Genomic DNA, 27270 nt, shown 5'->3' on the forward strand with positions numbered 1-27270 from the left:
TGGCAGTGATGCAACATAAAAGTACCATTAAAATATTTTTATTCCATGCAAACTTTTATACAATATCAACACTGCCATAACATCTCTTTGTTAGGCAGGAAGTGTGACCAAATGCGCAAAAGTTGGTAAAGCAGATCCCATGGAACACGTTTCATAAATTTTTAATGAGAGAGAGAGAAGAGTATTATAAAAATGTTCATATCTTCCTGTCCCAGAAGCAGATTTGCTACAACAGAACTGGGCTGTTAAGCATCAGCACTTTTCCTCTTACGAGGATTTTCACTTGTGTCAAGTTCTGAATTTAATTAGGACACATAGGGCCTGATTACAACTTTGGAGGAAGGTGTTAATCCGTCCCAAATGGGACGGATATACCACCAGCCGTATTACGAGTCCATTATATCCTATGGAACTCATAATACGGCTGGTGGTATATCCGTCACATTCTCCTCCAAAGTTGTAATCAGGCCCATAATTCTCTGGCACGACGTCATATATGCATTTTATAATTTTATTTCAATTTTTTATTTTGGGTGATTTTGATCAGTGGAGGGCTCCACATTAGAGTGACTACATTATGCTTTGCAGAATGTGATTCATAGCTTAGGCTGCAAACAACAGTTCTTGCAAACAATGATTGTCATTTTCATTTAAGCACACTGTGTGATTCTGGAGAAACTACTTTAGCTCCCGTGATTAAAGTCCTACATCTCTCAAAACTGAGAGCTCTTGGGAAAATGCTACATTATAAAATAGTATAATGATAGATGTGCCACGATGCTCACATTAATACTATAAAGGAGAGAGAAAGAGTGTGTGTGTGTTTTAGTCATAATTTAGTTTCAGGAAACATTTTTGCATAGGATTTTTTTTAAAAAGGTATGAGGGGCCTTGCTGTAGCGGTTGAGTTGGCATCTATTGTCCAGATTAAGCATAGGTTTTCAACCCAGCTCCCAAATTTAACTGGATTGTGATACTGGGAATTACTAAATTTCCCCTCTCACTTCGCAGCTCTTTCATTTTACACATCTGTCAACATCTGGAGAGCGTAAGAACAGGCTGAAAGTTAAAATCAAGTATAAAGAAAATGAGTGAACTGGAGAAAACAATTTCAAACAAGCTGTAAACTAAAATGTAATAAAAATATTAGTAATGAGATTTGCATTCATACTTCCAAGGACTAGAGTTCTACACTGACTTTGTGCAGCTAAGATTCCTTCAAAGTATATATAAACATGAATATAAAATATGACTGACTTAATGGAGAAAAGCTTCAATTGTAACATGTACATTTTAAAACTTGCTGTGAAAGTAATATAATGCGATTAACTATTTGTTTCAATTGTTTTATCAGGTCAGAAAATGCCATCTCACTTTGCACTTGCAAGAGGGTCTTTGCCTAGCTCCTCCTCGTGGACACAGGAAGGCCATGTGCCACTTCTCGGCCTATGTACTGATGCTAGCTCTTTTTACGACACACAATTTAACACACAGTTGTATGAAGTATAACAGGTTTATTCAGGGTGCATCTATCTCAAAGTAGACAGAAACAATGGGTACTCCAATAAACGGCACATGAAAGTGCTAGGTGATCAATGTAATAAGTCGGCAACTGTATTACTTAAAATAAACAATCTATAAACAATGTGGATCTTTAACTGGTCCGCGTAAGCGGTTAAGTGCATCACCAGTATTGCTCACACTACTTTTAGACACATTAGATCTCCCCCGGTGCCTTAACTGTTATTTTCGGCAGAAACCAACAGCCACCTATAAGGCAATAATAGTTACTACTGACCAGAAGGTTTTGTAGACGTATTGGTTTTATCATTATCCAGATACATCCACACTGTTCAAGACAACAGCCAACAGCAATGTATCCATATGTGGCCAGTCATCGTTCCAACGCATGGGGGGAGTGAAACAGAGATACAAGTCCTAGGAACTGAAACGTTTGCTTGGGCACAAATACTTCAATACAGTATTGATTATCATTCATGTTTTCACAATGAATGTCTTTCGATTTCCTAACCAGTGCTTACCAGTTCAACCACTCATTGTTTTTACATAAGGGGGATACAAAGATTTAACAAAATGCAATGTGCCTTGATTGTTTTAGAAATGATTAATTTCATATTCCTAGATTTGAACGAGTATTATTGCAATCCATATACCCAGATCTTACATTTGACTCGTACGTAGTTGGAAGGTAAACCCCATACCTCAATTTCGATTTTTCACAATCCACAACACATACTTTAAGGCAACCATTTTTTCCTAATTGTTTATTTATTTTAAGTAATACATTTGAACACTGTTCACTTTCAGCACCCAGCACTTTCACCGTACCATTTATTAGAGCACCTGTTATTGTTTCTGTCTAATCTGACATGAATACACAGTGATTAAAGCACTGCTAACTTCATACAACCGTGTGATAGATTGCATGTTACCATGAAAGCCTAAACATCAAAACTTCCCCGAAGGTAATCGCATGGTGTTTTATACATATGTATCCAGATTCCCAGGGATACTGGGTTGCCCCTTAACATCAATTATGTGCTCCTTTTATGAGGCAACGCCCCTTTACCACAAGATGTTTTGCAATTTTGCTAGCCCATCTTCAAACAGGTTTCCCGTTTTATCTTTTCCTGTAGCAACCTTAACTTTAGTTTCTTCTTTCCAGCATAAACAAAAAATATATCACCCAAGGGTCTGAATACTAAATATTGGTCAGTTTTCATTCATAATGTGTGTTGTCTGTTATGGTGCACTTTTCCTTTGAGTCAGATATTCATATTAAGGCCACTTCCAAACAGAAAACATTCATATGTTCCAATTCTAAAAATCTGAAAAAAACAACTATGTCTTGTGGATGTAAGCTCCTCATTGGCAAGAAAGGGTGCCACATGGGAACCAGTTTGTTTTTATTGTAGCATTAAGTTCAAAAGAGCACACTTTTTGTCCTACCTCCACCACAAAGGAAAAATGTTTAAGAGGAGCAGAAACTGGAAGGAAATCAAACATGCAGGGTGAATGGGTGATCTGGCTTCCACTTCAGAGGATGGCTAGTATACACCTCCTTTCTCTTGCAGCAGTGATGGGTTTCTGAGTCATCCAGCTGGGGTCTGTTGATCTGGATTCCATGGTGCAAAATGTGCCAATGGGGTAAGTGGTTCTGCCAGCATTCCCACCCTCGAGTGTTCCTTATTTTATCTAAGGGAGGTATCCCATTTGTTCTAGGTAATTAGCAAAGATGCGCAGGGTTTGTTGGGGGTATGTGATCTTGGACAGGTTGGGCTTTCTATTTTAGGAGTTCCATGCTTGCCAAGGGGATCACTGCAGCTCTGACGTTAATATCCATTTCTGGAACAAATATTTACATCTTTTCCTGGTGCAGCTGCCACCCTGTGCTTTGAGACACCAAGAAAGGACCCCATTGAGAAGCAAATGAAGAGTCTTCTAGAAAGTTCTTACCTAAGCTGTTAAGAATGTTAGGAAGCCTCCTTCACCCCAGAAGACAGCAAATGCATTATTGTTACCGGTCCTTGATAGTAATAAGTTCCTTTTTGATTCCCTTACAACTTAATAAAAGATTTACTGTTTTCCTTCCTTGATCTTCAAAACCCTGTTGCAGCGCTTTCATTTTAACTTTTAATTCAGGTGCCTTAGGAAATTTGATTCTCTTGCCCATCGTTAATTATGGATTTGAGTAGACTTTTCTGGTTCTTTTGATGTAATGTGCTTGCTAGAAAAGTGGAGGAAACATCAGTCTTAGTTTCTGGGCATGAATGCTTCACTGCTCTTTCTGGGTGGCACAGGTGTAGTGTGGTGGTTGGAGCTTTTGTAGATCTATACATACACAATTGTCTTTGTTCAATGAACAAAAGAGACACCCTTTGTCAGCAGAAATAGCTTTATGCCAAATGATGGCATTACAGAAAATCACATGAGGACACGGAGCCACATCAGATTAACTTACATTGTGGATATGATCCGGGTGCGATCACAAGAAATAAATAAGATGGCAAATGAATGAGCTGAGCAATTTTGGCTGTCTAACACTAAGACATCGCTTCACCATCAACTGTGGCTTTTAGAAGATGTTAGAAATTCTCTTCCTTTGCTGGTAGCTGGCTGTGACTTCTTAATGTATTCACTTGCAGCTTTGTGAAAAAGTATAGGATGTGGGAAAACTCAAAAAACTATTTTGCTGTGCTTTCCAGAGATGTAGTAACATATCTCCTTTATCAGCAGAATTGCCAAGTATGTGTTAGTGAAGACGAAGAACGTTCACTGAACAATCGGTGATGGTGAGACTTTGAACTGGGGGACTAAGATCCACTGTCAAGCAAAGCATATCCGATGCCCTAGCAATGCTGCTCGATGCACTTCTAAGGGAGACCTGAGAATGACGATGAACAGAACCCTGAACAATGTTGATCTTGTAGTACAGCACCAATCAAATAACACAGAACAAAACTGAACAGCCTTCAATACAAATGGGTGGCAGAAAGCAGTTCTCAAAACAGGCACTGGACTTGGTGTCTAGTGCAGAATGCAGTTGTGCTGTTCTGTAATAGGAGTGGTGTCGCAATCATGATATGCACTTCAGTCTGGTGAAGGAAGTCCCATTTTCAATGGAATTTGAGATCCTTACTCTAGAATACACTTTACTCCTCATCCCTGTAAAAAAATAGCTGTTCCAAATCAGGTTCCCCTTGCCTTCTATCTCACATCCAAGTAAACTTGCTACTGGAACCTTTTGCTAAATCAACCTTACAATGCATTAATCTCTCTTATCTTCAAAGCTAGCTCCCTGTCCTTGTTCAACCTTAACCACTCCTGGACCGCTCACGCACTTCTGAGGGAAATCTGGTGGGGGACCCTTATATCTCAGATCGCTTCCTTCCAGCTAAGGCCAATATGCGCAAGTGCTCTGGGAGGACAGGCAAGAAGGGATATCTTCTTCATGCCAGAAGGGCTGTGTGTGGAGGGGGGAGGGAGCCAATCCTGGATGATGTGCTGGGAGTTACCTAAGAGGAGAATGGTGAAATACGATGGCCTGGGGCAAATTTTGTTGTGGGGAGGACATGTGCTCATGACACAGAGAGGGTAAAGACAAGGGAGATGCTCTACTCCACTTTAAGAGCAACCTACTGATGCCATCCTCAGACCTGAACATCGATGGCTCACCTCGTGACAAGGCAGAGGGACAATGTATTTTATGGAATATACTACATCTTCTGATCCGAATCCCACTGGTTTGATTCAGGAAGATAATTATGGAGGCTTGGTACTGCCATAGCTGAGAGTATCAACGAACAACAATGATGAAACACCATTACATCTGACATTTCCTCATATGAAAACACCAGCAACATACCTTCTTAATTACTTGGTCTTCATTTTTAACTAAATGATCACAATGTATCTGATCCCTTAAGGGCTATAAGATTTGCATTGTGTGCATCATTCCACGGGACAGCATAACCTTCCAACAAAACAATCTTGACAGAACAACAGCACATGCATTTAACACAATACATACATAATTTTAAATTGCTACCAACAGAACTTAAAACCACCACAGGATCTCGTTGGTCAAGTTACACAGAACAATGTATGAATAGTAGGGTGCCAACTTGCTCACAACAGGACTTACCACTAAGTAACAACACACACAATGTTCTACACAAAACATTAAAAAGAACAGATGAGACCCATATAGAATAGCAGAGAAATGTCATATAGTAGGGTGTCACTTTGCACAAAGCAAAAAACAGAATATATTAAACAGAACACCTAGCACCTACCCAACATGGTCCAGATAGGCTGGTTAGAGGAATATATTAACCTACCAACAGCATTCTCTATCTCTAATTAATACAGTCCTACATCACCATGCCTGGCAAAGTACAAGCCAGATAAACCAAAATTAGCGCAAGCACCCTAGCAATTCCTCTAGCCATGATTTCAAATATTGATATGTATTGTATCATCAATAACAAGCAATATTGACTATAAACAAAAACAGAACCACAGATAAACTGATATTTACAAGTTACAACTTAGAAACAAAACTAGCCCCGGGTGGGTGTGTTTGAATATGCAACACCAAGGATGGAATGTGCAGACGCTTAACACTGCAAGGCCATACTAACGATAGAATGCAAGGTGTGTGCATAGGTTTAACATAGCGCACAAGCTATAAACAGGGCCACTGGAATTATGCAGCAAGGTTGACTAAATCATGTAGCAAGAAAAGCCACATTAAGCGGCATAATGCTGCATGATGTGACAGACGTCACCCTATTAGTACCAGTTTAAGAACTAACTTAATGGGAATGTCACATTCCACCACGAGGAAGACGTTTTTCGCATTTCCTTTAACCACCATGGGTACCTTAAATAGAGCAATGGACATATTTGACTCTTTTCCTTAGCATGAAATGTCGACGTTTTCTCTGCCGTGATTTATATTACTGTCCACGAATTGAGGTAATCGAACTCCACACCACTGCCCTATTAAAATGAGAAATTACACATATCAAATGTGAGATACGGCATCGCGTCGTGGCAACAGAATAATAAGCATTCGTCGGACAGGCCAGGGAACAATATTTCAGGGACTTTCAGGGCGTCACGTAAATTATGCAGAATCCCAGATGGCCAGCTGCCTTGTGTCGGGGAAGAAAGGCCAGGTGATGGGAAGCGCAGAGGTCAGGAGGGCACCGTAGACACTGCACGCACGGAACCGTAAAACACTATGATTTAAGTCCCATGTATGGTTTATGGCTTAAACCGCGTAGCGTGCCGCAGTTTGTGTTCCCCATGGTGATTCCGCTCCCTCCAGCAGTCACATGCAGCGATCACACGCTGCTCCGCCGCACGGTCACCGGCCACTGACTCACATCCGGGCGCGGCGCAGGGCCTGCGGTCCGACTCCTGGAAGAAGACATAACAGTTCAAAGCAGCCGAGGAGACCCACGCATCCCTTAGACGTCCTGCGACTGCGATTTCATGACGAAGATTAAGCACAAACCAACACTTTACGAGACCCGAAACAATATGTGGAGGCGCAAATAGGCTTCTAAAGTAACGGAGCACTGAATTGCGGTCAATAAGAGACAAGAGGCTGCGTTAATCAAGACTGCACGGGCAAATGCTTTGAGTGATGAAGGCCGCTATCAGGAGCAGCTTGAGATCAGAGGTCAAAGGCTACATGGGTCCAGCCTACTGACCTGGAAGGAAAAGACAAATTGCTCTTACAATAAGAAATGGAGAATAAAAAGGGGCTGAGATGTCAACCATTCCTAATTCCTCACAGATCCTCCACACAACACGCCCAAAATATTCCAACTGCCAATAAGATTTCAGGCAGATTCCCCTCGCTTAAAGCTATTCGCTGGTCACATTTATACCCTGCTGCATTTGGTTCTGTTTGACAAGAGTCAATAATGAATAACTACAGTGGGCGCACAATGATAGAGTTGACACGTCATTTGACTGATCCCACCACCGAACTCTCCACACCAAAGTTGGAAGGTTTATTATTTTTACAAGTCATTGAAACATCGCGAGTGAAGCATGTTAACGTGACAGGTATCATCAATCCCAGCACAAGTGCCCGTTAATAAAAATAAAAAAAGGCACAGCTTATTTCCAAAGGTCAGAGTGGCTAAAACACCCCAGTGCAGAGCAGTTCACAGCGGCTGTAAGAAGGAACGCAAGGGCAACACATGCAAACCTAAAGTACTCCGAGGTACGTGATCTCCAAGTGCATAATTACAAAAATACTGCAGCGTAAAAAGAGCACCTGATGAAGCAAGGTGAGATGAAAATATGAGGATAAACACAGCAAGCCCTTGTTAATCTGTCTTTTGTAGAGCGCATGCCCATCGTTTATCTACCTGGTCTGTTAATGCTTTTGGAATGCGGGTGCCCCTTCTCAACTACCCAACGCGTTTAGCTGATCCAGTGAACTCCTTGCCTAAAATAATCTACACTCAAGAAGAACAACCTCTAGTACATCCTGAATAGGTTACAGTGACCATGTAGAGACGTTTTAAGGAATAGGTAAAGTGGGCTCTTCCTGCCCGGGGGCACATGATAAACTGGTGCTCTTCTGCAGAGTCTTGTCCCGGTGATCTTCAAATAATTCTTAAACAGATAGCTTTAGATACAGTTAAATACCGTTTTCCTTTAATTTATCGTTAAGGTGGGTGATGTAAGGAGTCTTGTTTCAGGCATTTTGCTGAGAAATATTGTTTGTTTCATGCAGCAGTCATAAAAAAGTGTATTTTAAATCAAAACAGAACCTCACATGAGAAATGGATGGGGGTCACAGGGGTTATCTGCAATAATATTAGTGAGCAGTCGCTGTGTTACAATAGTGAAAATGCACAATCCCTCAATATTAGATGTAAACACATTTAAAGTTTGGATGCACCTGTGCACTGTCAGTGGCCTGGCCAAAGAGGGCATGGAACATGCTGAAATTGAATCATAAATTCAAAGGTGCCAAGGGCCTCCAAAATCCTTAAAATTCCCCTATTACCACATAATACTGGTATGTGTGGGAGCGCATTCTGGACAAAAATACAAATATGGTTTTACTCAATACAGAAAACCTGGGAAAACATGTGGTGTGGGAATTCAAACCCAACAACAGCCAGAACACACAACAGCGCAAAACTGCTGACCAAATAAAGTAATACAGGAAGCCAAAGCATTTTCCTTTATTTTCTTGAAACGCAGCTTTGCAATAGGTCATGCTAAGACGTTAACATTAAGACGTCTGCAGCAGCAACGGATCAACGGCTTCACTCCCTCATGATGCAAGTTGTAGCTTATTATTAGAGCATAGCACAGCGATGTTCACAAAAAGATAGCCTGCATCTTGAACCTCAAAATGCTTCGAATGCTATACAAGCTATTTTCAGTACAGAACAGCATATATGGGGCTTATAAATTATGAAAGGACGCTAATTTCTGCGTTGTGTAACCTGCTGGTGCTTAACAGATGCATACAAACAATGTAACGTTGTTTGTTTTCTGCGTACATAAATTGTTTGAAAATGGTTCACAGCAGCTTCTTCGGTTGTCGCTTGGTCTCCAGCACATGCAGTAGCTCACAAGCCTCCTTCTTTTGAGCTCCTAAGTGCTTTGAAGAAGTCATAAACGGTACTGCCAAAAGTTTAATGTGACTTTGGAGTCTTTGGTCAAGTGCACGGAGAAGATTCTGGGACAGCCATTTCAGGAATGTGCTTCTTCACGACAGGATGTACGGATTTCTTCACATTTGGACAGCAGAAGGGCCTCATGGACCGCAGCTGCACTCTCACTTTGTAATTAATCAGCATGAGGAGATATGGACTGAGAGCAGAGTAACCGGAAAACAAGACCATCCGCACTGCTGGAATGAAAGGATAGGACATCAGGTCTTCCCGGAGATGGATCAAGACAAAATGAGCCACCCACAGGACAGTGACCAGGACCATCAGCAAAACGACAAGCTTCGATGCCCTCAAGACTTCAGCCTCAGTGGCATCTTCGCCAATGTAGATATCACCATAGGTAGCTTTCTTGCGCTCGCAACAGAGTAGTCCTATCCAGAAGGTGACGAGGAGCAACAAAACCAAGGGAAGAAGTTCAATAACAACCAAGAAGATCTGTCCATAAATTAAATCAACCTGCTCTTGCGCATAGTTGACCTGGCATCCATCATGCAGTAAAATGATGTTTTGGTAAGTTCCATTTTCCACAAGCACACTTGCCTTCTTTTCACCATACACTAAAATAGGACAGCACACTGCCACACCAGCAATCCACAGAGTAAAGACAGCAAACAAGTGATACTTGCGCCACTTCCTACTCGGAGGAGAACTCAAGGGATGGACCACTCTGTTCAGCTTTGTGCAATAAAAAACTGCCAGGTACAGCGTAAACCAGATGGCGAGAACAGTAGACAGTGCAGCGGTGAATCGACCAATCTTGCACGCAGTTGAATCAAAAGCACCTCCAGAACGAACGACAATGATCATAACATTCACCACCAGGTTCTTGGCAAGGTGCGACACGGCAAGACTGAAGATCAGGGAAAACGATGTGGGCAAGCGTCTGATGATGCATCGCCAGGTGCAAAAGATGAGTAAAGCATTCCCAATCAAGCTCACCAAGATTAAAACAGCAGAGGCGATGATCTCCGCAGCACTTTCAGAAAGCTCCATAGTTTAAAGAAAAAATTGAACTTGTTCGTGGTCAACAGCTTTCGGTGTCCAAAAGGCTTAGATGCCACAGTTTCCTTTTTGACGGCATATTGACACAGGATATCCTTGGCACAAAAACAGCATAACCGAAAAACAAAGCAGTAGAGCCCAGTCTCATAATAACACTGTTTGCGGAAAACATCTTGGGAGATGAGTATGAAGAAAACACTAGTCACTCAATTATGTTTCCTAGAAACGCCTTAAAAGGTGGCAACATGCTGCCAGCCCACAGGGGAATTTTGCTGAACAGTGTGTTGTTTAATTGAAATAAATGAGGCAGTACAAAAACACATGAGCATTTTAAAATATATTACACATTACCCATGTATGACTCTTTAGGAGGGACAGTCCCGATTTTTTTATTTATTTAGAATTGATCACTTTATATTTTTCTTCGGTGTCTCCTTCAACAATTTAGCCAGCACAATTCATGAGGGTATTTAAGTTGTCCATTTTTTAAGATATGCAAACACTGTCGTGCAAAAACTGAACGTGTTTTAAAGACAGCTTAAACATATAACATTGATTTTAGTTTAAGTTATTTCACTGGGAAATCAAACATTTTGAATGCCTTGGATTATTCAAAGGAAATGGGTAATAACATAAAATAGCCAGGTTCTAGGTTCTCACAATAACAAACACGTATCAATTTGACAAGTGTCCACACATATACAGAAATAATCAAGTGTCTTTGTAGGTCTACTGTATTTTCATACTTTCACATTGTCCAATTTTTTCTAATTACCTTATTTACTTCATACTGACTGTAGTATGGTATGGGTATTTGCATGGGGCTTACTGCTCCTGATGAAGCATTGAAGCGCTTATGAGTTCCACTGCCATGGATGCGGTTGATTTAGACTAGTGTCAGCTAGGCAGAACAGTAACCTCCTAAGCTAAACAAGCTAGCTTCTTTCTGGACCAAACACAAAGCTTCTTTTTCCAACAAGGTGGAAGTATCAGTAATAAACACAAATAAAAAGATGTAATACAGTTAAATAGGGCAACGTTTAAATGTATATATTAGCATCTTAAATATACAAAAAGAAAAAAATAGTGAATTAATTGCAAGTGTATCAGAATAAAGACAACTTAAGTTGATGTCACCAGGCAGGAATGGAAACAAGCATTTGTAATGCAATAGGTCTTACATTTACTTGAGTTGGAGCTCTTGGCATTGTAAATGCGTAACTGCACTTTTTTTTTTTCCACATAAATTGGTCAACCCTGCTGCATATTTTGGTTCTTTCTGTCACATAATTCCAGAAGCCCTGCATATAACTAAAGGACTAGTAGGCCTACTGGAATATTTTTTCAAACAAGGCCCTTGAAACACAAACTACTCCCAGGTGCAAAGCAAAAGTTTCAGCCATAAGAAAGGTTAAAAATGCACTGAATGGTGGGATGAGTTATTATTGTGGTGTCCCCACTAACCTAGTGGGGAGACCCAGAGATGATCTAGACAGAAAGAGCATGTTGTGGTGAATGTTATGAAGGTGGCCCCATTGTCCTAGGACCACCGCAGGCTGAGTTATGAGCAAAATGTTTTGTAAAAGTAATGCCCTGCAAAGCATTATGGGGTGAGTTTCCGAATGCCGCAAATATTGTAGTATGTTGTTTGTAATGTTCAGAACAGCCCCTAGAGCAGTGTTCCCCAACCCCCGGACCGCGGACCGGTGCCGGTCCGTGGATCAATCGGCACCGGGCCGCCCCACTGTGGCGGGCGGTAAATGTTTGATAATTTTTCCGTGGCCCGCTTGTCACACAATGGGACAAGCGGGCCACGGAAAAATTATCAAACATTTACCGGTCCGCGGCGATAAAAAGGTTGGACAACACTGCCCTAGAGCACATCACACAAAAATAGCATTTGTAAGAAACATGGTCTTGTAACCCTATATATAGCCCCTAAAGGTCATAACCACATGAAAACAGACTGGCAGAAAGTAATACAGTGTAACCATATAATTAGCCACTATGGAGTCATAATACATTACATATTTTAAGAGCTACAATGAAATTACAAACATGACCCTTAAAACACAAACTACTCTCACCTGTAAAACAACGTTCCAGCCATGAGAGACATTAAAAAGACACTGAATGGTGGAAGGGGTTATTATTTTGGGGTCCCCGCTAACCTAGTGTGGGGACCCAGAGATGACCTGGACAGAGAGTGTGTGTTGCACTGAACGTTTTTGGTGGTGTTCCCTTTGTCCTAGGACCACCACAGGCTGAGTTATAGGCAAACATGTTTTGAAAAAGAATGCTTGCAAAGCATTATGGGGCGAATTTCCCAAAGTGCAGTGAATATTGTAGTACTGGCTCTCCCACTGTGCCGGGAGAGCCGCTTCGATGATTTCAGTGTTTTTATTTAGGTAAAGCATTTACCAATTACAAGGGTTTTTTTAAAGCAATGGAGCACTAAGAGGAGATACAAAAACAAAATTGAAATTACTCTTGTTTGGTAACAATGTGGACAATGTGATGAGCGCTCCAATACCGCTGATCGAGTTTGCACAGTTCACGCTCAAAGGGTCATGGCCGCAATGCAGCATGAAGGGGAGAGACAAAAGAAAAAAGTAGTTTTACCTCCCGAAAATATATGGGCTACCGTGCAATAATCCATGTAACATGGTCAGTCTGGAAGGCGTAACAAAAGAGCCTCAAGGCGGGACAAACGTAAAGCATTTACCAATTACATACATCAAGGGATTAGTGAAAGGCAAGCCCAGGAATAAATGAAAGTGATGGGCGTGTTTAAAGCCCACAGAATAGATTACAACAGGTAGAAAAGCATTGCTTGCGGGCTGCTATGCTTGCCCGAAAAATGACACACTGGAGATGAAAAATCATTAAAAAAAAATTCAAAGCTCTTGAGTATTAAAAATATCTTGAAGTAAAGAAGCTGCCAACTCTGGTTTTGGGGCCTACTGCTCTAAGAATGTTCTCTTGGAAGAGTCAATCAGCACAAAGGATCTTTTCTTAGAAACATTCTTGAAAATCTTCACTGATGCAAATTTTCAGATTGAAAAACCTATAGGTTCTTCAAATTTTAAGAAAAGGTGGCGATTTGACGTGCTTTGCTTTTTAGAGGTGCCTCAGCATTTCTAGATGGAGGGGTACCAAAGGGTTCACTTTGTTATTGTGTTATTGTGCTCATCCCTATTTAACTCATCTTTGTTTAATCTTTGTTTAGTTTTGTCTTAATTTTCTTAATTTCTGTTGTTTCTCCACACCTCCCTTTTCTGCCTTTTTCCCCGCTGCTTTTTCCCACTGCATCTTCCTCCCACTTCCCACCTCCACAGGCCCCACCCACCACTTCCCAGCACCCCTCCCTCCTCACAGGATCTACTTAATGAATGCGGAGCCTGGACAATGCCTAGACCCCAGACTCCGAAACAACTGCTGCTGCATTTCTCCACGATCAACGGCACTATCAAATCTCCTGAGACACTTGCACATGCACAGTAACCGCCATCAAGCTGACCATGTCAACTACGACTTCTTCAGAAAAACTCCATTGCCTCCTACTCAACACATGATCGCTCTGCAAGCACGCCACCGAGATCTGGGACACCATCACCTCCCTGACCCCTGACGTCATCCTCCTCCCCAAGACCAGGCTCAACCTCACATCCACTCCCAACATCGCCTCAGCAACTCAAGATGGCTACAAGCTAGCACACAGGGACTGCATCAGCAAAAATACGGTGGGAACCAACATCATTCACAAAGAACCAAAACTAGTTCATTGCACCACCGTAGACGACACCACCCCGATCATGGAGCACCTCAATTTACAACTCCAAATTGAAGGTAAAAACGCTATTAGAGGCACCCTTTGCATACAAACTTCTAGGACAATGCCCCAGTTTTTGCGACAACATCCACAAATCCAACGCTCCCCTCACTATCGACTCCAAACAGTACATCTTATTTGGGAATCTCAGTTATCACCTTGATGACCTCAACAACACCGCCAACCTACTCGAAAGCACGAACAATACTGGCCTCACCAAAGTCATCCCCGATCCTACACACTACGCAGGACACAAGCTTGACCCCTTCTCCACAGCCAGTGACAAAGTCAAGTACACCTATGTCACCGAGCTCACCTGGACAGACCACGCCATCGCCCAATTCACCATCACATGAAACTCAACTGCAAGCAACTAGAAAGGAACTGGCACACTACCAAGGAGACCACAGACCAAGCTACCTTCAAGTCATCCCAACACCACTGTTAGACCTGGCCCTTTTTTGCAGGGTTATCCCCAAACTTTTTGCATACTTCCTACTATTTTTTCTGGCCTGCTTTTGTAGGCTTTACGACACTGGACACTTTACTACTGCTAACCAGTGCTAAAGTGCATATTCTCTCTTTCTAAAATGTATTGGTGATTAGTATCTCCATGATTGGCATTTCTGATTTACTAGTAAGTCCCTAGTATAGTGCATGGTTTGTGCCCAGGGCCTGTAAATCAAATGCTACTACTGGGCCTGCAGCCCTAATTGTGCCACCCACATGAGTAGCCCTGTAAATAAGTCTCACGCCTGCCACTGCAGTGCCTGTGTGTGCAATTTTAAACTGTAATTTCAACCTGGCAAGTGCACCCACTTGCCAGGACCAAACATTCCCTTTTCCTACATGTAAGTCACCCCTAAGGTAGGCCCAAGGTAGACCAGGAGCAGGGTGCCATGTATTTAAAAGGTAGAACATGTACTGGTGTGTTTTACATGCCTGATAGTGAAATACTGCTAAATTTATTTTTCACTACTGAAAGGCCTATCTCTCCCACAGGGTAACCTTGGGATTAAATTCGGTTTCCACTATTGCAAGACCTGTCTCTCCCATAGGGTAACACGGGGATTGCTTTGAAATATCTTTTAAGTGTAATTTCCCATTGGGAGCAGCTAGAGATTTGGAGTTTGGGGTATCTGAACTCAGAATTTAAAAATAGATATTTTGGTGAAGCTGGTTTTTGAATTGTAAGTCTGGAAATGCCAATTTAGAAAGTGGGCATTTTCTTGCTTAACCATTCTGTGCCTCTACCTGTCTGTGGAATAAACGTCTGAGTCAGGATGGCAGTTGTGCTGTTTGTGAACTCACTCTAGACAGTCACACAAAGGGAGCCGAGTTGGGCCCTGCATTTCCTGATGGGTCTTCTGAGCTATATTGGTGGGAGGAGCTGACACTTGCACCTGAATAGGGCTGTGCCTGTCCTTACACAAAGCAGTCTCCAACCCCATGGAGTGTATCTGGGGCCATTGCAGGGAAAGGCAGGGTCATGTACACTACAAGACTTCTCTTTGAAGTTTGCTTACTTCATAAACAGAAATGGGTATAGGTACCGGACCTCTGACCCCATAAAGTTAGAACCGTTCTGGCCTGAGGACATTCTGCCAGGAAGAGGAGCTGGATGCTCTAGAAGCCACTGCCACTCTGCCTGTTGCTTTGTTGTGCTCGCCTGCTGCTTCTGTCCAGGGAGTGAAAGGACTGGACTTTGCTTTCTACAGCCTGCTTTCCAAGGTTCTCCAAGGTCTTGAGTTGAGCTTGCTTCCCGTTAACAAGTCTCAAGGACATCAAATACTTCATCTGCCAGTATTTGAGCTCCTCTGCTTAGAGCCCTGCCAAGTGGTGCCAAATCTAGTTTTGGGACCTTGAAGGAGGTTTTTGGTGCTACAAGAAGAAAATCCACGCATGGTATCACAGCATAATTCTGAACCGATGATTCGCTGCAAGGATTTGACCCATCACAGTTTCCCACACCAGAGCATGGTCCCATTTTTCAGCACAGGCCCCAGATTTTCATCACAGCACGTCAGAAGAACGCGTGTGTGTGTGTGTATTTTACAAGTTGCCTCTGAGATAAGCCTGACTGCTCATGCCAAGCTACCAAGGGGGTGAGCAGATGTTGTCTTACTTGTGCAACTACCTTACCCAGACTAGAGTGAGGGTCCCTACTAGGACAGGGTGGAAACACTGCCATCTAGAGAGCGCATATCTTGCAACTACTGGCCAAACACATCGCAGCCAGCTCTAACCAAACCAAAGAACTCTTTAACATCGCTGAAGCGTTCTCCAACCCCTCAGCCACCAAAAACATCATCTCTTCTCAGGAAGCCTGAGACACCCTGGTGGACTTCTTCCACAACAAGATCTCCACCATCTTCAAAAACGTCCAACCCCAACCCACCCCGCCGACATCCTCAGTCTCCTCGCTCCCACAGATAAAAAAAAAACCTAATGCTATCGCTGACCACGTGCTTATCGTCTGGGACTAGCGCACCTCACAAAACACCACAGCCATCATGAATTTCCTCCACGCAGGAACACTCACAGATCCCTGTCCCCACCAAATGTTCAACCTCAAAGTAAGATGATCAACAGTGAGCTCACCTTCATCATCAACTCATCCATAACAACGGACACCTTCCACAAGTAGTATGCAAACACGTGGAAATCAAACCCCTTCTCAAGAAACCTCCCGCCAACCCCATCAAACTCAAGAACTATCATCCCATCTATCTGCTCCCCTATTCCACCAAACTCCTCAAAAAGACCACCAACTGCTAACTCACAGAACCCGTGGAGATCAACAATCTTCTGGACCACTCCCAATCCGAATTTCGCACCAACCACAGCACCAAAAATGCTGATAGCTACCACAGACATAAGAACCCTCCTCAACCAGGGAGAAACAGAAACACTGATCCTTCTCGACCTCCCAGCAGCATTCACCATTGTATCCCAACACACCTTTATCAAAAAGGCTTCATCACATCAGAAGTATAAGGAGGCGCCCTCAAATGGATCCAATCCTTCCTCAATGGACGAACCTAGAGAATCTGCTTACCACCTTTCACCTCAGAACCCCAAATCATCATCTGAGGCGTCACTCAATGCTTGTCCCTCAGCTCTACACTGTTCAACATCTACATGAACACCTTGGTCAACATTGTCAGAACTCACTGAATGAACATTATATGCTATGCATATGACACATAGCTCGTCCTCTTGCTATAAGAAGACACCTCCACTACAAAGGCCAACTTCCGCAGGTGCATAATGGGCATCACCAACTGGAGGAACAAGAAGTGTCTAAAACTCAATACAGACAAAACAGAAGGGCTGATCTTTAGGAACAACAACTCCCCATGGAACGACTCCTGGTGGCCTACCAAACTAGGACCAGCACCCACTCCAACAGACCACGCTCACAACCATGGAATCATCCTAGAAAGCAAGCACACCATGAAAACCAGACCAACGCATCTCCTGCACATGCTTCCTCCTTCTTCGCATGCTCCGCAAGAACTTCAAATGCCTCCTTGCTAGCACCAAAAGAACCGTCACTCAAGCCCTAGAAACCAGCTGGCTGCACTACGTCAACACACACTACATAGGAATCACCATGCACCTCCTGAAGATACTACATACCATACAGAATCCAGAGGCTAGACTCATCCTCGGCCTCCCCAGATAAACCCACACTACCCCATACCTCAAGAAGGTCTACTGGTTTCCCATTCAGAAGAGATGTAAATTTAAGATGCTGATTCATATCTACAAGGCCCTTCACAATCAAGGACCAGCATACATCAACCACCGTCTGAACTTCCACCAACCCTCCGGACACCTGCGCTCCGCTTCCCTCTCCCTCACACCCCCTGCATCAGCTGAAGCATCAGCTGAGCATGCTCCTCCTACCTCACAGTGAAATCCTGGAACGATCTCCCCACTCACCTACAGGCCTCATCCTCTCTTCTGCCATTCAGGAAAGGTCACTGGCTGATCAAATGAGCCCCTTAGCAGCTTTGTTCTCAGAGCCTGGATAACCTAGTGGATGATTAGCTGCACTCTATACATCCTGTTTGATTGAGACACAATGAATTCTGCCTCTAACAAGCTATGTAGGGTCAACTCATTCTATACACAAGTCTATGAGGATGATGACCCTGTTCTCCTATGATACTATCGGAAGTCATAATGCATGCAACTGTCCCAGTTAGGAAACCATGTTATTTCTAGTTAATGAGATGTGGAAACTGATTTTACTCCTGCTGGAAATGTATTCCTAATGCAATTTGAATCAAGGATTTACACAATACAAATATAACCCGCTGCCACGCGTTTAAATATAAGTATTTATTTATTGCTGAATGAGGTGAGGGGGGCATAACTCCGAAGACATCACAGAAGATTTCATTTGAGTCACTGATGTCGTTTCGGATGTCTTCAGTGATGTCACTAAAGATTGCAATTGAGAATTTATCAGTGATGTAATTTGTGAGGTTAGGAGCACCACATGATAGGTGCTTGTGTTTTGGTTCGTGTAGTGCACCACAACTGATGAATTGTCGTGGCTTTGAGGTTTTGCTTTGGAACCATAATTTCAATTTAGCTGTTTTTTTGTCAGGGAAGTTCAGAGCTTTTCATAAATATGTTAATGTATTCTGAGGAAGGCAACCTTAAGTAACATTCAACAAAGTTTTTCCAGTGAATTGCTGAGATTTATTTAATAATACACTGCACTCAGCATCCAACTACGAACAGGTCCTGCTCCAGACCCCGTACGTACTGGTCCTGACCTTCAGCGGTGTATATTGGGCTCCAGGCGCTGGGCCTCACCTGCCACGCTGCTGTACAACATGGCTAAACAACCTTTGCAAAGCCAAAACCTCTTGTATAGGAGAGACCTATTTGCTTCTGTTTTTTTTAAAGAAATGTTCACTTACTTTATGTAGAGTTGCTTCACGTCGAATGCCCCGCCCCCTCCTCCTCCTCCAACACATCAGAGGTCTTTAATTTCTCTCAGGGGTGCTACAGTACAAGAGATAAAGGTGGAGCAGTAACCTGAATATGTGCACAGTGCTGAACGTTTAGTATTTCAGTTAAAGGAGGCAAGGTGGTTGAAATAAGCGCTTAGACTATGAACACTATTCTACCCAAAAAAATCCCTCCTTTATACCAAGGCCTCCTTAATTTGATGAATAATAAGGAGGTATCTGGGACTGGCTAGGCAATGAGAAATGTACCATCGGTATTCTTGAATTACTTTCCCATAAAATGTATACTATTGATGTTGGGACCTATACATTGTAAGCCTGAACGTGGGATGTCTGCCAGCACCTGAACAATTATTTTGAGTATAGTTTCCACCAGAAGCCATTATCTTAAACACCGGATTCCAAGCCTGCTCTGACTTAAGAGCAGTGAAAAACAATTGTATTTGTCATTGCCTTAACATCAACACAGTGCACGCAAAGTTTTTAAGTGATGACATGTATGGGCACTGGGCCCCTCTGACAGCGCCACTGTCAGCATGTCACCTAATCTTCGCCCTCTCATAGTGAAAAGAGGGGAACAGCCCCTGGAGACTGAGGGGGAGTCAAGAATGGGTGACAGTAAGTCTAATAGCTAGCTTAATCATTGAAACTGAGGGGTACTTGTGGAAGTGCAAAAGGTTTTAGGGGAACTGTTATTTTTAGGTTATGAGACTGGGGGGGGATCATGGCATGATGCTATACAGCTTAATATTTGGGATGGAGGAAGGATTACTGAAGAGGTGGAGAGCATGGAATGACGTCTTTAAAAAAAAAAAAAAAAAGGAATATTAATAAAGCAAAGGTATTGTAGAATTACGTAGTGGCAGGGGAGTGGGAGCCAAGAACATATTTTCAATAGATTTGAAGGAAGGGGAAGGAAAGGGACGTCAGAAGGAGGTAGGGTATTTTGACTATGGCACCACAACTGCTCTCCTACTGGACAGCTATTTCACTGTATCAACTTATGAGTGTGACGTTTTTGATGATAGGAGTATCATCTACGATGGATAGGGGACAATAAAAAAAGCATTTTCCATAAAAGGGTTTCAAATGACGTCACATACAATGTGAGCTCTCTCTCTTTGTCCAGGTCATCATCTGGTGCCCATTAGTAGAGATCCAACCTACATATCCTTTAGTTCTATATGCTCTGCATAATTACTGTGACAGAGCATATTTTGGCACCACTCCTCTTACAATTATACTATACCAATATAAAACAATACTGCCAGAGTGCAATTTTTTTTAGAAACACAAAATGTGATGAAGGTTTACTCATAGTGCTTGGTATTTCCTACTCTTTTAAATTGAATAAACGGAATGAGCTAAAGCATTAAAGAGATTACAAATCCATTAGCCATAACTCTGTACTTGCATACAAGTAAGCACAGACATGCCAGAGTTGGATGTTAACACATTCATAACAGAACTACCCACCAAAACATACCACACACCTTCCTAAGAAAGCCCACTTTAAGCCAGGACGCTGTTGTGCACCCAAGACAACCAGAATATGCAATTAATTTGAAACTAAGACATCCAACAGCACTTGCCTCCATCAGCTACTTCTCACTCAGACACACCTGCTGGCCAAGGAGCACCTCGCTTTTCAATCAACCAACCAGCCATAGGCCGGCCTAGGCACACACGTCTGCTTAGGGCCAAGATACCCTTGCAGGTGACAGTGCACTTGACAAATACACACAACATATGCTAACCAAGGAAATATAAAAGCAATTTAGTACAACATTCCAGCATCTAAAAAAGTAAACCTTGCCAAAGCTAATAAGTCTCAGTTTTAAAAGGCCATTAGTTTAGAGAATGCTTTTTACCAATGACATGCAACAGCATACATCGAGACACGTGCACACGCATGACCAGCAATCCTGCAATGGGTTTCCTATTAAAGAAAACCCATTCCAAGAGGGATCACATGCGTCACTCTGCATATGTCATGATGAATGGAAGCCATAATTGCTTTACCTCTCTAACATAGCAGATGGCCACGTCAGGACAGTACATTAAAATATATACAAAATTAAAAAATTAAAAGTCAATATAGGGAATGGGACAGGATGTATTAGGGAGCGGGGGGGTGGTGGGGGTGAAAACAGCACACTGGGGAAGCAGAGGAAAAAGCAGGGGGGAGAACGTGGAAAGACCTGCACTCCCATAGTGTGCTGAATGCAAAATGAATCAAAAATAGTTCCCTCAAAGATGCAGTGGAAAGCTACAACTGATTCAATCGGAACACTGCAACACCAAAATGCTCCTGGATGTGGCAAACTCAAGGAGAGAGAGGAATGCCACTGAATCAAGAGCAGTCAACTAAGACAATACGACCATCCATCCAATCATGAGCGAGGAAGCCTACCAAATGTCCACTCCATATATGGCATGCCTTGGAGACAACAGGTCTACAGATAAAGCAGTCTGCAGCCAACTCAGTCACCTTAATGACCACGCACCCCTCATAAATCTAAAGGAGATAAGAATCTGCTAAGTAAAGGGTTGAGAAGTCAAGATCAGGTTATCCAAAGGAGACGTAATACTAATGGCGAATTGTGCAATTTTACAAACCGTACTCCATGGAAAAAATTACAAATTACAAATTTCAAAAGACCTAGGTCTTTAATTTACCCTTGATGTGAAGCAAATGCTTTCTTTGCGTCTTACTTTACAGTTACGAAACCTTCCACCTATTTGGACGTATACAAGTAACTTAATACACTTCCCTACCGATATCGTAATTAAAAAAAAAAAAAAACATCCACCCAGGCACTTGAGATCTGCACGGTAGCCCTTACCCGTAAACAAAATGTCCAAGTTTAGCAGGAATCATTTAAAACCATTAGTTTATAAATTCCTGTTCGAAAGTAATCCCTGAAAGATAATATTACTACATCTGCGGGCCGTGATAAATGTTTATCGAAGAACGACGAGACAAGCTTCAGAAGTGTCAGGAGAGGCGAAGGAAAGGCACGAAGAAAAATAATCTCTCTTGTGCACTTAACGAGCGCCAAATGGACGAGTGAGGTTTTAACGGGAGGCAGGGCAGCTTCCTGCGGTATGCGCTTCTGGGCTTCAGCCCCGCAGCCTCGCTGCACGTGTTTGCTATTAATGTCGTCTCAGTACTTGGTATCAGTCAGGAACCATCATGCCATGGAGGAGTACGTGGGCGGAGCCTTTCAGGGCTGGACTCTCCAACCACCTCCCAGACTAGGGGGAAAAAAAGCAGCATACGAGCAAGTTTCAAGCACAGGATTGCTTACTCCCTAATCATGTTTATGCATACGTGTCTGCGAGTTCAGAAGTTCAAAGCAGTGATTTATAACGGAATTTCTCCAAAGGCAGGCGGGGTAAAGGCGAGGGTATCGTCTCAGAAAAGCTAAAACAAATCTTAATGACAGGAACAAAATATATACATAGCACAGCTTTTCCAAACTAAGTCTGCAGACGGTTTTAAAATCTTCCCTTCTGACAGCACATCCTCGGGGCTGGAGAAGATCTCAGAAGAAGCGCAAGATTTTAGGCCTACAAGTCAAAAAATGCGCGCGTTGTGTAAAATATTTATGACAATTCAGTGTATAAACGTTGTTATGCCACATCTCCAGGACGAAATAACAGCGCCACATCATGCTTAAGCTCTGTGATAGAAAGCACCACAAGTGCATGTCCTTTAACGACCCCATCAACTGGAAACAGAAATACCTCCCCCCCCCACCCCAAACAAAATGTTCTTCCTTACTCTTTAATGGAAACATCACCATTTTCCCATTTAGAAAGAAAAATCTCATGCAATTTATTTTGCCGCTTAATGCTTACTTTGAGGTCTTGAAACGTGCACCCACCCGAAGGATGCAGCACTCCAGAGAGATGCCCAAGGTCCATGTGGCAACAAAGCCCACATATAGCACAGCTGATACTCAGCGAGACAGTGACCATTGAGGTTCACAGGCTGCCACAGCAGCAGAAGATGGACCGTAACAAGCAGCATACAGGAACCACAATGCACAAATATCGAGAACTACATCATTTCCAATTAAAGACAAAAAGCTATGGGAAAATATATGGAGAATATAACCCACACATCTTCTTATAAAACAATAAGGCAGGACTAAAACATGACAGCAAGTGTATGCAGATCTTCAGTAAGCATTCAAATAATTAGGAGGATTAACAACCCTCCATGTGACCGGAGAGCCCAAAATCAAAGCATTTTCTGTGACAATCTCCACACCATCCTCCAGTGAGGTATCTGAAACAACTGACGTTCCCATATGCAGCTTTGTTTCCTGCACCTTCATCAACAGAACCAGCCCTCATACAATTGTAAAGATTTATCTACAGAGCTGTCAATTACTTAATCACTTTTGACTCTACACAAGAGGTCTCATCGTTAATCCAATCAACACTATTAACAATCAACTCCACATCGACTTTAAGGGAATAGTTTTCACCTGCAAGTTTCTCTACTCAAACCTGAGATATTATTGGGGACAACAACAATAAAACCAATAAAAAATACGTTAGAGGCACCAATTACTTTCTCTATTTGGAAAATGTTAGAAACATTTACAATTTCTTGTGACTTTGCCAATCATCATGCAATTTCAAATTACAACATTCATTTTTATGACTTAAATTTTTTATAATAGTTTTTACTCCTTTCCCATTTTCCTTTCTTTCTACAGAATGTTCTTGACAGCAAACTTTTTAAAGCCAAGCTGGAACCAACTTTTGTTATCGGATCGTTTTCCCCTAAGTGTCATTATGAGTAGCCGGGAGCAATGGGGTGGTAACATTGAATCTGGTGTTACCAATACAGTTATCAATACTAGGGTAACAGTGACTCCGGAAGTTCCTCTATTAATGCGAGATCACAAGTTGATCCCAATAGCAGGAGTCTGTTTTTCCGCACCATTTCCCACACATGAACCTATTGCGCCAAACAAAGTTCTCCAGCATGACTTGGTGATCTTTTCCCAGTATAGTATGCATGATTCCTGCCCCAGTGAATACTGGGTATGGTAATTCTGCAACAGGTATGATCACTGTTGAGGGCCATAACACCAGTTATTGGCAGCATAGTGAATACCCAGCAAATAGTCGTGAGGAGCTAACTAACGTAAAAAGAGGATGACCTGTTGGTGAGAGAGGAGCCATGTGATCATTCTAATTTTTTTCACCAATTACAATTTTAACACCCAATGTCATTGTGGATCCCCTGTATTGATTTATCAGCCCTCTCTATCCAACCCTTTTGATTGGGTCCTGCACTGGGAAACTGTGTAACTTTATTTCTGAAATAAGTGAGGAAATACTTCAGAACGCTGATTTTAATCACTAATTTCACTCCATTATAACACATGATAACCTGTAACATGCAGCAACCAATCTTGTGAAAACAAGTTTTAAAGAAAACTAATAACGCTAGTACTAAAAGATGAACTTACAAACTCATAATTGATCCACTTACAAAAGTTGTCAATTAAAACAATCCATTTTTTCTTAGTCGTAAAGGTAGACATAGGTCACACAAAATCAATAGCTAGATTTAACCAAGCTTCACCAGGAAATTCAACAGGCTTTAATGATATGTCATGATTAAGAATTTTTTTGTCAGATGCAGAGTACTCACCAATGAAACAATTGCCATTATGGTCCAAGTCTAACTACCAATAACCAAGGTTTGTTTTAATCCTGGCCATATCAGCAAGATGACCGTCACCAGTTGGGATAACAAGTTTGTGCCTAATAATCAAATGTTACAAACTTAACAGTTCTTAGTAAAATACGTCCCTCAGTACTCAACTCCTCGCAAGTTTTGGCAAATACCTCAAGGTCCACCTGTCAAACAACAATCCCTGAATTCCTTAACATTTCATCACCACATTTTCAGTACAGCATCCTTCCATTCATTAATAGAAACCACCTCCTTAACTGTATCCAAAACATCCACAAATCCTACAATGCACTTGACGTCCTCACAAGGTTCAGTCTCATCATGCTTGAGAATGAGCTTATGAAATAAAAAAGAAGCATTAAAGTAAAAGCTCTTCTCTTTCTATTATAATATCATGTCCTTCAAGCCCCACCGCAGTGATAGAGTGTACATTTTTGTGCTGTCCCTCGTGTCACTAAAGTCATTAGACTGTGACAAGTTTAAGTTTATGAACATAAGACAGAAAAAATAATGTAGAAAGCTGCACTGATATGCATTTTAAATGTGCAATTTGCTTGTATTTTAAAGTTCTAAGTGCCTTTTTGATTAAATCACATGCTAAGAGGGTAAAGTTGGTGTTATCATGTAATTTAGACTCTAAACTAATGGCCCATGTAGAAAGGAATTAGATTTATTGTGTTTTATGGAAGATTAATAACTTTTAAAATATGCGCAAGTAAGAAAAATGCAGTTCTCTGTTGTACCTATGGTAATGCAATGGCAAAGCTTTTCTACTTAAAATTACATGTTTTACTTATACTGATGAAATATTATCAAAGATGAATTTATAAGTTTGCAACATGCTTTTTGTATTTCTTTTGTGTTAGCATAACTGTGGACTCCAGAGTTTGCATTTGCAGTCATGTAAAAGTGTTGATGTATATTTTTCATAACCTGAAGTCTTCTTTCAGATTTTGTTCCCATCAGAAGTGAAGTCCCATTTGTAAAAAGTTTCCTGTTTAACTGTAGAAGTGCTGCGCTCATTTGCCCTTGAGAATGTTAAGATACTGAAACATGGACTGAGATCCTATACAATTGTTTCAACCTGTTTGGAGTCACATGGAAAGGAGGTGTTCCCTGACAGACTTGGGAAAATGTCAAACTGTTGCAACCTGGAGTCTGGTGATTAATTTGAACTGGATAACACACCTTCAACGTAATATGAACTGACACCTTTGACAAATCAGAACACTTTTTGTGAATTAATATACAGTTGGCTATTCAAACTTTTCTCAAAGAGGTCCCAGTCTTGTCTTAGTCACACACAGACGCTTTCCTGATGCTTGCAGATGCCTTGATGAGCAGATGCTTTGCTGATGAAGATTCCCTGAATGCTGCATCCCTTAAAGAAGTATATTCCTCTCTGCCATTTGCGCTGCCCCTTGAAATGCCCTTTTAGGTTAGATACTTCATTATGCCGAAGCATATTCTCTTTTTAATTTTAGTTAGTGACCGGTAGCCCAAGTTATTCTTTTTCCAAATTAATTTAGTCTTTTTTGTATTTTGCCCGCAAGTGTCGCTCCCCACACATGTATTTCCCAAATTTGGTTAGTTGTAGGGTTGACCTGTTCCCAGCCAAAGATTACGGACTCTGCTAAATTTGAATTGACTAATGACTGTGCAACCTGAGCACCTTGTGATTTCTGTGTCAAAGATATTCCTACTGACTTTAAGCATCATTCTACTGTAATGCTTAGTTTTATTGATGTTAGTATGCTTAAATCTATTTTGTCACCTTGGACAACCCTAGGTGATTATATGTCTCTATAATTTGGTTTTGCACATTTTTTACTTGACATTGAGCTTTTGTTTGCAATAAAGCTTTGAACTTTGATTGGAGTTTTACTTTCGTGGCCACATTTGTCATGGTGTCTAAATTGTTGGGGTAGTGTTGAAGTAACCGTTGATGGTTCACCACATAACTTTCTGGGTCCAAATGTCCGTCGGCCTTGCTGCGCATTCGATTCCTGCAAAGGTTGAATAATGCACCCACAACAGCAAGGTTTTATCCAAGTACTGGTAACCTGGTTTAAGACCACACCAATCTCTACAGAACTAGCATCAACAGTAATAATACTGTGCCACCAGCATTTAACTTAAGTTGACAGGCCTGACCTATTAACTTTTTCAGAGCATAAAAAGCTTCTTCTTTCCCCCAGACATATGCATTCTTATGTAACAGTTCTTTCATCCATTCCGTAAGCATCATAAATCCCATGCCAAAGCAAGAAGGCCCCAAATATTTCCTGAGTTGGTTTTTGTTTGCAAGACTGAACGCTACCATAATGTATTTTTCTAATTTTTGTTTTGTTTTACTACTTCCATATCAAAGTCAATGAATGGCACAGATATTCCACGTGCTGCAAAATGTGCGCTTACCAAGTTTAACAGTCTTTGTATTATGTAATTCCTAAGAACGAATAACCATCTAGGTGTCATTTG

General features: G+C 41.8%; 2 protein-coding genes across 4 annotated transcripts in view; both read right to left on the bottom strand.

The window, feature by feature from the left end:
• Positions 1-27270, bottom strand: part of SNCAIP (synuclein alpha interacting protein) — a 372935-nt gene that overhangs the window by 202704 nt on the left and 142961 nt on the right. The gene's annotated exons all lie outside the window — the stretch shown is intronic.
• LOC138283895 (olfactory receptor class A-like protein 1) lies at positions 8755-10372 on the bottom strand. The gene has a single exon (XM_069222144.1). The coding sequence runs from the start codon at positions 10230-10232 to the stop codon at positions 9225-9227; it is 1008 nt and encodes a 335-aa protein (XP_069078245.1). The 5' UTR covers positions 10233-10372; the 3' UTR covers positions 8755-9224.

Source organism: Pleurodeles waltl, chromosome 1_1 (genome assembly GCF_031143425.1).
Source record: "Pleurodeles waltl isolate 20211129_DDA chromosome 1_1, aPleWal1.hap1.20221129, whole genome shotgun sequence".
NCBI lineage: Eukaryota > Metazoa > Chordata > Amphibia > Caudata > Salamandridae > Pleurodeles > Pleurodeles waltl.